Source organism: Betta splendens, chromosome 4 (assembly GCF_900634795.4).
Source record: "Betta splendens chromosome 4, fBetSpl5.4, whole genome shotgun sequence".
NCBI lineage: Eukaryota > Metazoa > Chordata > Actinopteri > Anabantiformes > Osphronemidae > Betta > Betta splendens.
This window is the reverse complement of record NC_040884.2, coordinates 23,466,948-23,481,535: the sequence shown is the minus strand read 5'-3', so window position 1 is coordinate 23,481,535 and position 14,588 is coordinate 23,466,948. Positions and strand designations below refer to the sequence as shown.

At 47.2% G+C, this 14,588-nt stretch overlaps 2 protein-coding genes across 5 annotated transcripts; one reads left to right on the top strand and one right to left on the bottom strand.

Moving 5' to 3' along the window:
- Nucleotides 1–34: 34 nt before the first annotated feature.
- sycp2l (synaptonemal complex protein 2-like) lies at nt 35–6,077 on the bottom strand. Of its 4 annotated transcripts, none has more exons than XM_055507696.1 (25): nt 5,883–6,077; nt 5,409–5,528; nt 5,219–5,345; nt 5,044–5,148; nt 4,086–4,110; nt 3,937–4,016; nt 3,777–3,859; nt 3,664–3,698; nt 3,142–3,284; nt 3,006–3,058; nt 2,877–2,922; nt 2,634–2,729; nt 2,494–2,566; nt 2,302–2,429; nt 2,092–2,215; nt 1,960–2,009; nt 1,822–1,891; nt 1,663–1,739; nt 1,552–1,612; nt 1,260–1,340; nt 1,017–1,183; nt 834–928; nt 447–546; nt 317–375; nt 35–242 (listed from the first exon to the last, which is right to left on the bottom strand). In XM_055507696.1, the coding sequence occupies exons 2-25, from the start codon at nt 5,459–5,461 to the stop codon at nt 200–202; spliced, it is 1,974 nt and encodes a 657-aa protein (XP_055363671.1). In that variant the 5' UTR covers nt 5,462–5,528; nt 5,883–6,077; the 3' UTR covers nt 35–199. The 4 variants fall into 4 exon arrangements, with proteins under 4 accessions (XP_055363671.1, XP_055363669.1, XP_055363670.1 ...); XM_055507694.1 differs by having other exon boundaries at nt 5,219–5,332; XM_055507695.1 differs by having other exon boundaries at nt 2,637–2,729; nt 5,219–5,332; nt 5,883–6,075.
- Nucleotides 6,078–6,617: 540 nt separating this feature from the next.
- On the top strand, nt 6,618–12,566 carry gcm2 (glial cells missing transcription factor 2). The gene is made up of 8 exons (XM_029147914.3): nt 6,618–7,074; nt 8,642–8,705; nt 8,799–8,987; nt 9,054–9,166; nt 9,772–9,897; nt 9,978–10,234; nt 10,323–10,560; nt 10,980–12,566. Exons 1-8 carry the CDS (start codon nt 6,982–6,984, stop codon nt 11,289–11,291), a joined length of 1,392 nt encoding a protein of 463 aa, XP_029003747.1. The 5' UTR covers nt 6,618–6,981; the 3' UTR covers nt 11,292–12,566.
- The last annotated feature ends 2,022 nt before the right edge of the window (nt 12,567–14,588 follow it).

Here is a 14,588-nt window from a genome sequence, read left to right as displayed (position 1 = left end):
ATGCTGCAGCTTATAGTCAAAACGCCAATAAGCACAAAGTTTGAGGTGATTTTAATTTTGTGAACCGATTCTAGACCTAAAACAAAAACAAGAAAAAAACAAAACCAGACAAGGATCCAAGCCCGGAATGCCATTTGGTGAGTGTTAATAACAGACGATGTGTGTGAGGTTCTTCTTCACAAGACGCTCATCTTCGGTTTCACTGTGTGACCGAATCATCCTCATTTTCCAAAGATTTCAACCTGAAGCCAAAACACAAACAGAGACGTTGGAGGCGGCGGGACCTGACCAGTCAGCGGCACAGAACCACACTGACCTCTGCAGGTGCTCATCGCAAAAGGAGCCAAGCTGCTTCATCTCAGACTGGAAGAAACTCTACAAGACAAAGACGACACGTGTCCAGACTGACTGAGAAACAGAACCACCACCAAAGCACGGGTCGGTACCAGGATCTGGGAGTTGATGCAGTTCAGATTTGTGGAAGTCCGGTCCAGTTGTTCCAGTTGATCAGTGATGCCGTTCTCAAACTTCAGCAGCATTAATGACCTGAAGAAAAAAAACAAACAAAAAAACAGATCATTTATTTATTTACTGCAATCTTGATTTAATCAACAACGTCACAGGGAAATCCTGAGTCATTATTAACGATTAGGAAATTCCACAACTACAGAGACAAAGGGTCTTTATGTGATGGGGACGGGTGTGCTGGTACCAGTACCGTGTTGGCAGACCTGTGTTCTGGTACCAGTGTGTCGGTGGACCTGTGTTCTGGTACCAGTGTGTCGGTGGACCTGTGTTCTGGTAGTGTGTTGGTGGTACCAGCGTATTGGTACCTGTGTTGGTGGACTGCTGTTAGCAGTGAGGCCACATGCTGGTGACACTCATTCAGGGACAGCAGAACTTCAGATTCTACTTTGGTCCAACAATCCTAAAACATTTAAGGTTTGTTTATATAAGAATCGAGTCTTTGATCAGGTCATGTCATCAAATTGATGCATTTGTGAACGTCTACCAACAGCAAAATGCTTTTCTAGCTGATCTTTGAAACGCCTGAAGGCAGCTGTGATGCCTGAGGTCAGGTCCAACTGAGGCGGTGCTTCTGGTTCTGTCACAGGATGCTCAGCAGATAAGCCCGCCTCCTCGGTGCAGAATCCATCCTCCTCCTCCACAACAACCGGGCACCCTGGAACCAGAACCATCAGCCGAAATATCACCAAGCAGAAAAACGGACATTTTAATTTGAAAGGATGAGTTTTTACCTGTCTGGGCCGAGTCCTCTCCCTCGGACCGGGGCTCCATCTTTGGCTTTTGGGTCGACACGTTTGGGTCCGACAGGTAACCTGAACACAGAAAGAATCTGTGCCTTTATTACCGTTAAGGACAAACAAGAGGATTCAGTCACTGGTGACAAACAGATCATTTATTTATTTACTGCAATGCAGGTTTCATATTCTGTCATGTCTACTCCTAGAACCCAAAGAACCAACGTTGAGAACAATTTACCTAAAGTAAATTTCATAAAGTGTTACAGAATAAGTAAAAGGTCTGAACCTGAATCCTGGGCAGATCTCTTCCTGCTGGAGCTGGAAACATCCTGAAAGCAAACAGGAAACTGCTGACGCTTTGGTGGAGTGGAGGAAGAACCACTTTAGTGTTCAGTACCTGCTTCAAGTCGGATCCGCTTTGTCCAAACGGGTCTGTGGGATCAGGGGAGTCCAGCGCCGCCCGCACATGAACGCCTGAAACCAGAACAGATCATCCATATGTCCACGCCAGCAGCTCAGCGCCACCATAACAACCACATCCTGGCATGGGCCAAACCTGAGCGGTACGACGGAGTGGAGTGCACAATCTGATCGAACAGAACCTCGGCCCGGTTTCTTCCTGCAGCCTGAGGAACCACATTCACATTCACTTGTACATTCTTACAAACCTTCTGCTTGTGGGCCTGAGTTTTACCTTCGGTGCCGATGACTCGTCCTCGCTGCTCGGTGAAGACAGCGGCAGAACTGCACACACAGACGGTAAACACTGAATGAGACCGGATCAGAACAGACTTTAGTTTGGATTCTGTAAAACCAGGTCACTCACTCTTCAGGACACTCTTGCTCTGTTGCTTCTTCCTGCTGTAGGAGCGATCACCATGTTTAGCTACAGAGGGAGAAGCCTGGACTGGACCAACTGGGTCTTTAACCTGGGGAGAACTCTGGGCTTTCTGATTAAAACAGGCAGACAGACAGGTCAGCAGACAGACAGGTCAGCAGACAGACAGGTCAGCAGACAGACAGACGCCACACACACCATGAAGACTCGCTCCGTCGCCTCCCCCAGCTCCTTCTGATGTTCGCAGCTGAAGCTCAGTTTCACAGTCTGACCTCTGCTGTTGTGGTGCATGATGGGATTGGTCAGGCTGACGCTGAGGACCACCTCTGAAACGCATTACAGTCAGTTCCTGTCCAGGTATGAGCAAGAGAAGAGAAGAGCGCTACTGACCGTCCTCCTTCAGCTGCAGACTGTAGTGGTCCACCTCGTCCCTCAGCAGGTGGATGGACCCCCACAGGAATGCCTGGAACACAAACCGAGGTCACGTGACCAACAGAACCGACGCACATCCAGCCAGCCTTCTGTACCACTACCTGGGGTTCATCGATGAAGAAACTGATACATCCTGAACCCACATTGAAGTCAATCCAGAAGTCATCCAGTTTTTCGTCTTTGGGTTGAAAAAGCTGAAAAGACAAACATGATTGTGTAAATAGTAGAAAAATGCTATTCAGCTATTTACAAATTGTGAATGAATCATGTGAATAAAACTGAATTGGTAACTTGGGGATTAGGGTTGTGTCTGCTGCAGAGCAGGAAGCTGGAATATCTACCTGAGTGGATTCAAGAAAGGCTGTGAGACAGGGGAAGGTGTAGACCCTGACAGACACCGCACAGGGAAAACAAACATCAGAGGCACGTCCATAAGGTTCAGGTAAGACATGTTCTGTGACGTTCATCACCTCCTCTGGTCTCCATGGTAACAATTAATGAAATTAAGGAAACGTCTGCAGTCCTGGAGAGAAAGACCGTTGAGCATGTGGCAGGCAGACAGACGGACGGACAGAAAGATGAGCAGACAGACAGGAAGTCACTCACCACCTCGAAGTCTCCGTCCCTGATTTCACAGAAGGCCCTGCTGATGTCACGGTTGGAGAACCACTGACTGGCTCTCTGCTCGCGGTCCTTTCTGGGCGTCAGGCGGCACAGAGCCTCCGACAGGCTGACCTGCAGCTCATAGTCTAGGGGTAGAAGAACACGTGGGTGCCGGATCATCAGGAACACTGGATCTCACCCAACACAGCACAAGTGATCCCCGTGTCACAAACGGGCTGCCCAACAGCCACACAGCGTGCTGCACATCATGCATGTCCACCCTCACACCGGGCCCAGGGACACGGCCAGAGGCTGGTGGGGAACCATCAGAACCGTCAAGTAAAAGGAAGTCACACCTAAACCGCACCGCGTCAGTATTCGTGAAACAATCCCAAGCCTGCAGCTTCGCTACTGAATCCATCTAAGGAAACGTAACAAAAGATCCAAGAGGAAGAAATCCTCCAGATAACTTTGGACCCCACGGACTCCAAGCATAAACACACAAGAGCAGATTTAAAGACTCACCTCCAACAGTAAGAACCGCTGCCGCCACCTGGGAGCTGTAACAGAGGGACAGTCAGAGCCACAATTTGGGACAGTTGAGACAGTCTGTGCATTAGAGGATTTGGGCCCGTTACAGTATTTGGTTCTGGTCGTTCTGGATCACTTTGCGCTGATCCCGGCTCAAGGGCTCAAGGACACTATTGAATGTCCTGACGGCCTGAAACAAAGAGAACAAGAATCAAAGAGCAAAACCAACCACCACGGGAGAACGGAGACCGTGGGTCTGAAGGTCACCTCCAGTCTCAGAGGGAAATGGATTCGTGTGTCCAGAGCGACCCTGGCCAAGTGGAGGAGGACGACGGACAGCTGACTGGCTGAGGGACAGAGACAACAGGTCAAGCAACGGGGGACGGCCTGACTGAAGACAAAGGAGAGGAACCAACCTGGGAGGGAGGCTTGACCCAGCACCTGACGGCAGGAGACAAGCAGGACGTCAGCTGAGGCTTTACACAGTTAGAGCACAAACATATCAGAGTTTGTCCTTGGCAGCGTATGGCCGGCCTCTGACCCCTGATCCTGGAGCAGCTCCAGGTAAAAGCACGGTGCGTCTGATTCACTTGTGTGAATCATCTTTTCATCAATAGCTCTTTCAAGGCTCAGTGGAGCCAGGAGCCACTTTCTCACCAGAAAGAGGCAGTTTGTTCGAGACACTCAGAACAACAAAGTCCTAAATGTGAGTGGCTGCAACACAACCCGATGGGGGAGCACTAAACCATCGACCACCAGCTGTGGAACAGGAATGTGTCCCGGTCGTGCGTGGCCTTCAACACGTGGTAGCAGAACTGCGGTTGTGTCATGTTGCATCCTTAGACTTCGCTAAGCAGGGTTTCAGCGTGAGACGACCTATGGCTTCTGCAGCCTGCGACACCGGGGACTCCACCGTCACCGATTCCACACAGACAAATAGGAGCCAGTGGAGGGAAACACACCCAGTAACTGAGGCGCCAGCAGCAGAGACCAGAACCCTGCACCAGGTCCTTTATAAGTTGAAAACAGCTCCACCGCACACCTGGTCCACAGTCCTGGGGTTGGTAGGCAGGACGTGCTCTAACTGCAAGGTTGGCGGTTTGAGCGTGGCAGCTGCTGGCATCAGTGTGTGAATGTGAATGAGAAGACCATTTACCATTTAAACCCAGTCCAACAGAACCTGGGTCTCAACACAGCGGACTTTCTCAAAGATCATCTATTTGATCAACACAGACAGGAGAGGACCACAACCACGTCCACCTCGGGTCCCTGAGCTCATCACAAGGACAGAACGGAAGGTCCTGTTCCTACTGGCTGAGGATGTGGTGACGTAACGGGAAGAGAATTGTTACAACAGCACTTTTCCAAACATACCAGGAAGTAGTCACAGAACTCTTCCATTAGGCTCAGCAGGGGGGCAGAGCTTCTGTGGAGGTCAGAGGTCAGCAGGTCAAGGACAGCATCAAACCACAGCAGCACCTTAAACAGAGAGAGACTGTAACAAGTCACTGTTCTACGAGCCCACACCATGTTGAGCGTTACACATTACTTTAGCGGTCAGTCCATTGTCGATGAGGGTCTGCAGGTCGTCCTTGTTCTCTGAGAGAATCCGCAAAGACTTCAGCACAACCAGGACTCTACTAAAACCCGACCCACACAGATCCTGCAGAGACAAACTACAACAGAGCAGATCCACACAGATAAACCACAACAGAGCGGATGTGTGCACATTTGGTTACCTTGGTAACCAGCGTGTCCAGAGTGCTGAGGGTGGTGCTCGTGAGTCCTTCATACTGAATCACAGAGACCAGATGAGAAGAGTCTCCACGAAGCAGACAGTCGTCTATCTTTACCGCAAACTGATGCAGAGACAAACTCCATTTAACTGCGCAGCAATTTAATATTTAAAACGTGATTTAAAGCTTCTGTGGATGATGGACAGATGTTTAAACCAATGAAAAGAGAACAAAGTTTAACGGCTGAAGTTGTAGTTCTGGCTTCAACATGTTTTATTTTGAAAGGTCGCTTGTCCCGCACCAAGCTACTACTACCATGATGATTCTGATTCAGATTGTGATAACGTGGACTTTTTTCACCCTCACATGAACCATGAATCATTAACTGGAGTCGTCGATAACGTTTAACGCTAGATAAAGAAACTGTGAAACAATATGGACTTCAACTACAGCGAAATCACAAAAGTGGTTCTTTACCATCACTTCTCCTCCGTCGCTCGTCGGACGCGCACAGCTGCAACTAGTTTCGATTATCAGCGCGTCACAGCGAATGAATGCATGAAATATTGGATGAAGGAGGCGGAGACCAAACGTCCAGCAGCCTCAATACAACACGAGTCCCATTAACAGCTGTTGGTTCTAATTCTGGACGTCTAAACGCGTGGCTCCGTCCGGTTCCGTCTGCTGGACTGTCGGTATATTATTATTATACTGGGTGATGCTGATATTGGCCTTTTGTTTTTATGTCACCATACAAGTCACAGGAAATAAAAACATCAGACTCAGCTTTAAGGCCAAGTCAAGCTGTTTATTTCACGATTGTGTTGATGTCAAACTTTAAGGAAATAATTTCACATCTTTAGTGAGTTTCTTGTTTTTTTGTGTTTTTCAGTTTGGGCTCTAATGTTGCTGATGAACACACAAACACACGCACGCACGCACGCACACACACACACACACACACGCGCGCGCGCTCCTGTGTGTGTTGTATAAACATTTTGGTGTTTCCCCCAAAACAAACAAATTCATTAGTCATCAATTAGAGGACGAGAGGACTGAGGCTCTCACCTGTCTGACATAGAGACCGGGGACCATTGAAACGCAGTGCCTGGTATTTCATGACGTCATACACAGAAAATAAACGTGACGGTTGGTGTATGAAGATTTGGAGGTTTCATATGAGCAGGGCCCAAAACTGCATTTCTGTTGTTAAATGCAATTTGTAGGATTAATAAAGTTTTCATATTCTTATTTCTATTTATTCTTATTTTTATTCCCATTCTTATTTCCTTGATTCCACCCCCTCCCTTCTCCTCCTCCTCCTAGGGAGGACCGTGACGGTCTCACCTGTTTTTTCACTTCTTACCTGAGACTCAGAGCAGCAACACACGTCTCTCACTAGAATAAAGTACGTCACTTAGGTTCTCTGAACTCTGGATTCGGTTTTGATTCGGCTTGGTTTGTGAGAGCTAAATCTGGAAGACGGGATCTGAAATCCTAAATGATATAGTTTAGAACCAAGAGGATCCAGTCCAAGAGAAAGACCAGGGCACGGATCGAGACCAGGACCAGGGGGATGTCCCGGGCGGAGGAGCGCGACGAAGCGGACTGCGTGTGCTCGGTCGGGATGAAGCTGACGTGGGACATCAATGACCCAAAGCTTCCACAGGTAACGAGAACGGGTCCACAACTAGGTCCCGGGAGGTAAGATGACCTCTGAGCCGGGTCTGGTTCGGGTTTGAGTTTGGGTGTTTAAGGCCTGCGGAAAATTTACCTTCAGTGAGATCCCGACAAATTTTTTATTTGCGTTCTGCCACAACTCTGTGCGGTTTGACCAGTTGATTCTGTCTTTGATTTATGGCAATGCTAAAATAAACTAAAGAGATTTAAACTGAAGATGAACATTGTGCTGCAGCAAAACAACGTTGCAGGAAACGCGTGAATTTCTTTAATTGTCTAACACAGAGTTTTGAAATAATCTTAATAAAACGAGGTGAGATTGTTTACGGACTAATTTATAAATGTATTTTATTATATATTGACTAACAAGAAATAATGAATACATCAACTATTAGTGAAACTGTAACAAAATAAAATTAACAAATTCAGAGTGAGATAAATGTTTATAACCGATTTAATATTTAAACGATCTAAAAGTAAAAATAATGATGATTTGAAGCGTGACATTAAATTAAATGATCATGAAATTAATTTACACTCGAGTGTTTCAAACGATATTTATGTCAAAGATTCAGAAAATGTAAAGACATCATTTGTTTAGTGATTATTTTAAAGATAGAGATCCATCTTTGTTTGTCGTATGTCACAATGTTACAATTTTTCATTTTTTGTTACAACGTTACAAAGAAATTTGTCCTCTGCACAAGATTCGATAAAGTAACTGAATTAAGAGTTTTGGTATAATAAATAATAAATAATAATTATGAAATTAAATTTGTTAAAAAACAAGTAGCATTAAACTGCCAGAAATCAACCAACAGTACAATTTAGTTTAACCGCGGCTCTGTGTTGGTAAATTATAAAATTGTTATTTTTATAATGTCTACATATTTTACTGAAGTCAGTAACAACGAATTTTTACTGTTTGAATTGTTGATTAATTACTTCTTTTAAAACTTGTGTTGAGTAGTTTTGCTTGAAAATAACAAACTATAAATGTTCGAACTTCATTTCTTTTGTAACTTAAATTAAATAACTGTATATTTTGATGCATGAGGATGAAACGTAAAAGCCTAAAGGTTGTTTCCTAGAGGTTATTTCAAGCCGTGTGAAGGTTGTGTGAAGGTTGTGTGTCTGTCGTGTGACTCGTGCTGACTCTGCTTCACGTTTGTTGTTGCACCAACAGTAAAAACAGGTTTTATTATTTTTGTTTTCACTGAAACTAAAACATTAAACGGAGCTGATCCAGAGTCAGCACTCGTTCTGATCAATATCAAGGGTTGATTGTTAACTACGATAATTATCGTTGGGTAATACAGAGACACTGGGCTCAGTTTTAATGCAGCTAGCTCAGTCATTTGTAATGCATTAAAATGTTTTTTTTTGGTTGGAGACTTGGTTTAAGACCAGAGTTATTCTGGATCCAGGTCTAGACACCAGCCCATGACCGGGCCGGACACCAACTCAATTTAGTTTATTTGTTTCTGAGTTTATGAAGCGAAATCCAAAGACATCCAGATGGGTGACAAACCTGGTCTCCCTCTCTCTGCCCGCAGGACGTGAAGCAGTTTGACCCGTTCCAGGAGTGGACCGATGGTTATGTTCGGTACATCTATGGAGGTGAGATCAGAGCTACAGTACCGTTATAAAGAAGTGGAGGCGTAGGACAGGAACCTGCTTCATGCTGCTTCATCCCTGAGTGTTGTTTTCCAGCTGAGGACAAGAACGCTCAGAGACACCTGTCAGGCTGGGCCATGCGCAACACCAACAACCACAACTGTCAGATCCTGAAGAAGTCCTGTCTGGGGGTGGTGGTCTGCTCCCGGGGCTGCACGCTGCCTGATGGGTCCAGGCTGCAGCTACGCCCGGCCATCTGTGACAAAGCCCGGCAGAAACAGCAGAGTGAGTACGAGCAGACCAGAACCGTGTCGGAGCCTGTGCTGGCGTTTACTGGACTCTGTGTTTCAGAGAAGCTGTGTCCGAGCTGCAACGCAGCCCTGGAGCTGCTGCCCTGCCGCGGCCACAGCGGGTACCCTGTTACTAACTTCTGGAGGGTGGATGGAAAGGCCGTCTTCTTCCAGGTCAGCACCTTCAGCGTCACTCTTTCATGGGCCAATCCAGAATTTGGGGAGAATTCAGAAGGGAGTCAGAGCAGATCCAGACAGTTTTAACAGATTGATGCTGAGTTGAAGATTATTTCAACAGCTGTAAAGCGGTGGTAGCAGGAGATTGTAGTCTGAGCCACAGCTCTCCTGCTCATTCTGCAGACTGATTTTATATTTGGTGGACTGAACCGGTTCTGGAAACAGAGACGAATGTAAACCTGACTGAAGATTTACCTGACTGTGATTTTTAAGTAGGATTTCATTTAAACTCATTATTTCCTCACAATTTTAATCTTAAATGTTCAGTTTTTGGGTGGTTCAGGAGTACTGTCGCCTCACAGCGAGAAGGTTGTGGGTTCGATTCCCGAGGCGGAACAGGTGCCTTCCTGTGTAGAGTTTGCACGTTCTCCGAGTGTTCGCGTGGGTTTCCTCCGGGTTCTCCAGCTTCCTCCCACGGTCCAAAAACAACCCAGCCTGTACCCATAGATAGCAGGGATAGGCTACTGCACCACCGCGACCCTGCATGGGAACAAGCGATAGAAGATGGATGTTCAGTCTTTGTCATTGTGGTTGTCTCCCAGGCAAAGGGGGTCCACGATCATCCCAGACCAGAATCGAAGTCTGAAACTGAAGCCAGGAGAAGCTCTGTGAAGAGAAGAGTGAGTTCACCTCCATTCACGCCCAAGAGACGCCTCATTGAAACACAGGTAAAGACAAAAACAGCAGCAAATGCTGCAGTTCATTGTTTGTTTACTGTGCGTTAAATGTTTGTTTGTGAATGTTACAGGCACTGGGTTCGGCGCTCCTCTCCTGTGTGGAACCAGCAGACAGAATCTCTTTCCTTGAACCAAACTTCCCCCAACATTATCCTGCGTTCCAGAGCCCAGAGCCCTACTACAACCCCCACAATGCCCTGGGAGAGGCCCCCTCCACGCTGCAGAAACCCTCCAACCCCCGGCTTTACATGGGTCGCCCCGGTTACGAGTTCCAGGGGTACCTGACCCCATCATCTTATCCGGTCACTCCTGACCTCTGTGACCCCAGGTCGGTCAAGATGGAAGTGAGCTGCCTAAACCAGATCCTGGGAATCAAAGTGGTCACAGTTAACAACTACGTCCCGGTTTGTGTGCAGGGTGGCTCCTGTCCTGGGTACCTCCACTTCGTCTTCATCATCAGCGCCTCTCTCATCCGCCCCCTCCACCTTTGAGACCCAGTCGAAGCCCCCTCCGAGCTGGAAGGAGCTGTTGAAGTCCTCGGCGCCCTACACTGACAACCACCACTACTACAGCACAGAGTACCCCTGCCGTTACTCGGCCAACCCCCCAGGGTCTCCAGCAGCACTGCAGACCATCATCACCACCACCACCAAGGTGAGGATCCCAACTGTAGACCATCAAGGTGGCGCCAGGGAAAGTAGGAGAGAGGAGCAGATTATCCGGCTCTTCCAAAGGAAGTGGTGAAGAGTTCAGTGCCGAAGAGCAGCATCAGACAGCAGCACAAGTTTGTCACTTCCTGTAGGAATCCTGACAGACTGAATTATTTGGCTTGAAGGTTGATGCACCTGTTCCACTCAATTCTCCTCACTTTTCTCATTTCTGTGGGTAAACTGTTGGTTGTACTCTCTCTTGCCCCCCCACTGCCCTTCTGTTACTCCTGTTTCCCCTGTTCTATCGCGAGGCTTGTGCCATTGGCATACCACCAACCAGGAAGTAAACTGTGGGGGGTTCTCGTTCAGTTTTTACTAAAAACACCACAAATGTTTACTCACACCACTTCTGCTCATCCTCAGGTCTCCTACCAACCTTGTCCGAAACCTCCAGCAGCACTTCCGCCCTACCAGTCCTGTCCCAAACCACCTGCTGGGCTCCAGTCCTACCAGAACTGTGCTCCTCCCAAACCTCCAGGTCTCCCTAGCTGCTCATCACTGCTGGACGATGGTTCCTCCTCGTATTCCACTGAGGTCAAAGTAACGGAAGAGTCCGGTGGGGTCATCAAGTCTCTGTCCTTTCAACCTGAAGCTTTACAGACAAAGACAGAACGGGCTGATGGCTACGACTACCGCTACGCCTACCCCAACACCTACCGTTATGAGGACTACTAATGCAGCACTACCTCCAACACTACAGAGACAAACCTGGATCCAAGAGGACTTGGGCCCATTGGACCTTTGGTCCAGTCATACTTGTTTTCAAGTGAAGGTTTTTGTTTTTGTTTTTTTTTCAATTCTTCCTCTTACCAAGGATAAAAATGTACACTTTTAAAAAAAGGTCCCAAAAATACCAAAACAAACTAATGAACCTTCAGGACTTTGTGTTTGTTTGCATATTTATTAAATAGTTTAGAGCAGCTGAATGAACTGGACCAAGAGTGGAAAGACAAATGATTGAAGCCGTGATTTTGGTGGAAGATGAAACGGTTTGTCTCACATCAAAGGCTCCAAAGACACATGCCCTTTTGCTCTAAGTCTACAAATGTATGTTCCAGAACCACAGGGCCACACTTTAAATATGAATGTAAATAAGTAAAAATGGTATAAACTCTAAAATACGTCTGGATCCTTAATTGAAGCGTGTTACATTTTTCAGAGATTCAATAAAAGATAATAAAATAACAGCTAAATATGAACCTACTTCAAAGACACTTAATTAATAGAAATAAAAAGTGTTTGGAGTTCGGCTGCAACCAAGCAGAAAGAAAACATCCTAAACAAATGGGATTGTTGCTATGGTGATGATTTAGTGAGCCGGCAGAGGTGTCCACAGGTTCACCAGCATCTCCCTGATGGTCGGAGGATCAAAGGAGGGTGTTTGGACGTGGACGGCTTTCAGTCTGTATGAGTAATAGATGTTATTTTGACAGGAGCACGTCGGGACAGGACTCTCAGCTGTCCTCGCTGTGAACCTTAAAGCTGATGAGCCTCCTCTCTGTCACTACCTTCGTCATTACACTGGCCGTTCACCCAGACACAAGCAGCCACATTTTTTTAAACTTTATGTTATGTGGGAATTAAAGTGTGCTTACAGGTGAGTGTCCACTGTTAGGAGGTATGACCCCCAGGTGAGCACCAGCAGATGGTACTGTAGCATGAGGCCAGAGCCCAGCTCACGCCGGCCGCCTAGGTGAGTTCTCACCTGAGCAGTAGCTGACGACTGAATGAATTCGTCTGCAAGGTCGTTGTAGGTAAATCAAGAAGAATACAAGGGAATTTAGCGTGGGAGGTTGGAAGTGGACACAATGTCAAGTCGGACAATGAAGTAGAACTGACTAAACAGACTGATGTGTGAATTAACTGTGAAAACAGCAGAACAGATGCAGAACTAGAATGAAATAAGGTATAATAAACAGACGCATCGCAGGTGATGATGATTGATCATCCAGCTTGTGGAGGTCCTGTCTGCTGTGGAGGAGGTGCTGTCTGCAGTGGAGGAGGTCCTGTCTACTGTGGAGGAGGTCCTGTCTACTGTGGAGGAGGTCCTGTCTGGTGTGGAGGAGGTGCTGTTTGTGGTGAAGGAGGTCCTGTCTGCTGTGGAGGAGGTGCTGTCTGCAGTGGAGGAGGCCCTGTCTGCTGTGGAGGAGGTCCTGTCTGCTGTGGAGGAGGTGCTGTTTGTGGTGAAGGAGGTCCTGTCTACTGTGGAGGAGGTCCTGTCTACTGTGGAGGAGGTCCTGTCTGCTGTGGAGGAGGTGCTGTTTGTGGTGAAGGAGGTCCTGTCTGCTGTGAATGAGGTCCTGTCTACTGTGGGGGAGCCCTTGTCTGCTGTGGAGGAGGTCCTGTCTGCTGTGGAGGAGGTGCTGTCTGCAGTGGAGGAGGCCCTGTCTGCTGTGGAGGAGGTGCTGTTTGTGGTGAAGGAGGTCCTGTCTACTGTGGAGGAGGTCCTGTCTACTGTGGAGGAGGTCCTGTCTGCTGTGGAGGAGGCCCTGTCTGCTGTGGAGGAGGTGCTGTTTGTGGTGAAGGAGACCCTGTCTGCTGTGAAGGAGGTCCTGTCTGCTGTGTATGAGGTCCTGTCTGCAGTGGTTTCATCTGGAAAGGTTTCTTCCCAGGGTTTCTCTGGCTACAGCTGAGCTAGAACAGACTCTCTTCTCTTCTCATTGGCTGATGCTTAAACGTGTTTTTGCAGATCACAATCCAGATGTTGAAGATGTTTTGCTAGTGCAGCAGCTCTCAGCCCATCAGCTCACGCCTCACCTGTGTCCCATGTGTAAACCAGGTGAGCAGAGCACAGATAATCCTGAGCTGTGTAATTCAATCTTCCCCCTACAACAACCCCATCCTGTCTTATCGTCTTATCTTCTTGTTCTTCCCTGCTGTTCTCCATCGATGCCTTTCACACGCAAATCATTTCATCCCTTGTCCTCTTCTTCTTCCTCGCTAAATAAATCATCTCCTCTGCTGACATGAGATACCTTCTCAAACAAGGCACACCTGCCCCTCCCTCCCTCCCTTCCTCCCTCCCTTCATCCATCCGTCCATCCACCCATCCCTGGGCTCTGATGTGGCTCTGCACTAATGGATGTTTTAAATTTTATGCTACATGGTTGTGATTTACAACAGAGACGACTGAGGCAAAGGCTGGAAGCTAAGACATACCAGCAATAACAATGTCACAGCATCACGATGGCTCAGAGTTAAACCCAGCAGAACTAATGAAAACAGTTTTACTGCATTTAGCAACTGCTCACAGCATCTCATGCTTCTACGCAGGATACGAAGATGGTTCTGTAGTAGTACTGTAGTAGTACTTTGTGTACTGTAGTAAAACTTTGTGAACTGTAGTAGTGCACCATTTACTGGAGTTGTACTGTAATAGTACACTGTGTAGTGTACTTAGAATGTAGTAGTACACTGTTTATAGTAGCAGTATTACTGATGGATGCAGGGTAGGTTTTAGGGACTTGTATTTTTCCTGACGTCTTTACTGAAGTGAAAGTTTATGATCAAACTTTCAATCTGTGAGGAAGAACCTGGACGATGGACGGATGATGGACAGATGATGGACGGATGACAGAGGGATGATGGAGGCTAAAGAACAGCCCCTATAAACATGACCCGCTGCAGAAAAAAATTAAAATCATATCAGCTTCAAAGACAAAGAAGCCAAAGATGAGTGATAACAAATATTAGACTGAAGCAACACAGCTGCAGGTTCTACTGCCTGCTGTGTGTTCCAGAACAGACCTGGATCCATCTCAGAGCCTTTGGTTCCGTGAGAAACCTTATCGGACTGGACGAGTCGCACAAATGTACCGTCTTCTTAAAGAGGCATGACAGTGCTGGTCTGATCTCTATCTGCTGGAGTCTGGGCCTGATACCATCGCAGCCAGAGGATGTTTGCAACTAGTTCTGTGACTCCAAAGGCCGATAAGACTTTTAGCAGCTGGAGAATCTTCATTTTTAATGTGA

What these genes read in the sequence shown, in the direction of transcription:
- sycp2l (XM_055507694.1), bottom strand. An exon ending in AGCGGTTCTTACTGTTGGAG is followed by an intron (nt 3,285 to 3,663) that starts GTGAGTCTTTAA and finishes TTCTACCCCTAG; the next exon opens with ACTATGAGCTGCAGGTCAGC. An exon ending in GGGACGGAGACTTCGAGGTG is followed by an intron (nt 3,059 to 3,141) that starts GTGAGTGACTTC and finishes CTTTCTCTCCAG; the next exon opens with GACTGCAGACGTTTCCTTAA.
- gcm2 (XM_029147914.3), top strand. Translation starts at nt 6,982, where the DNA reads ATGTCCCGGGCGGAGGAGCGCGACGAAGCGGACTGCGTGTGCTCGGTC. An exon ending in ATGACCCAAAGCTTCCACAG is followed by an intron (nt 7,075 to 8,641) that starts GTAACGAGAACG and finishes CTCTGCCCGCAG; the next exon opens with GACGTGAAGCAGTTTGACCC. An exon ending in TCATCACCACCACCACCAAG is followed by an intron (nt 10,561 to 10,979) that starts GTGAGGATCCCA and finishes GCTCATCCTCAG; the next exon opens with GTCTCCTACCAACCTTGTCC.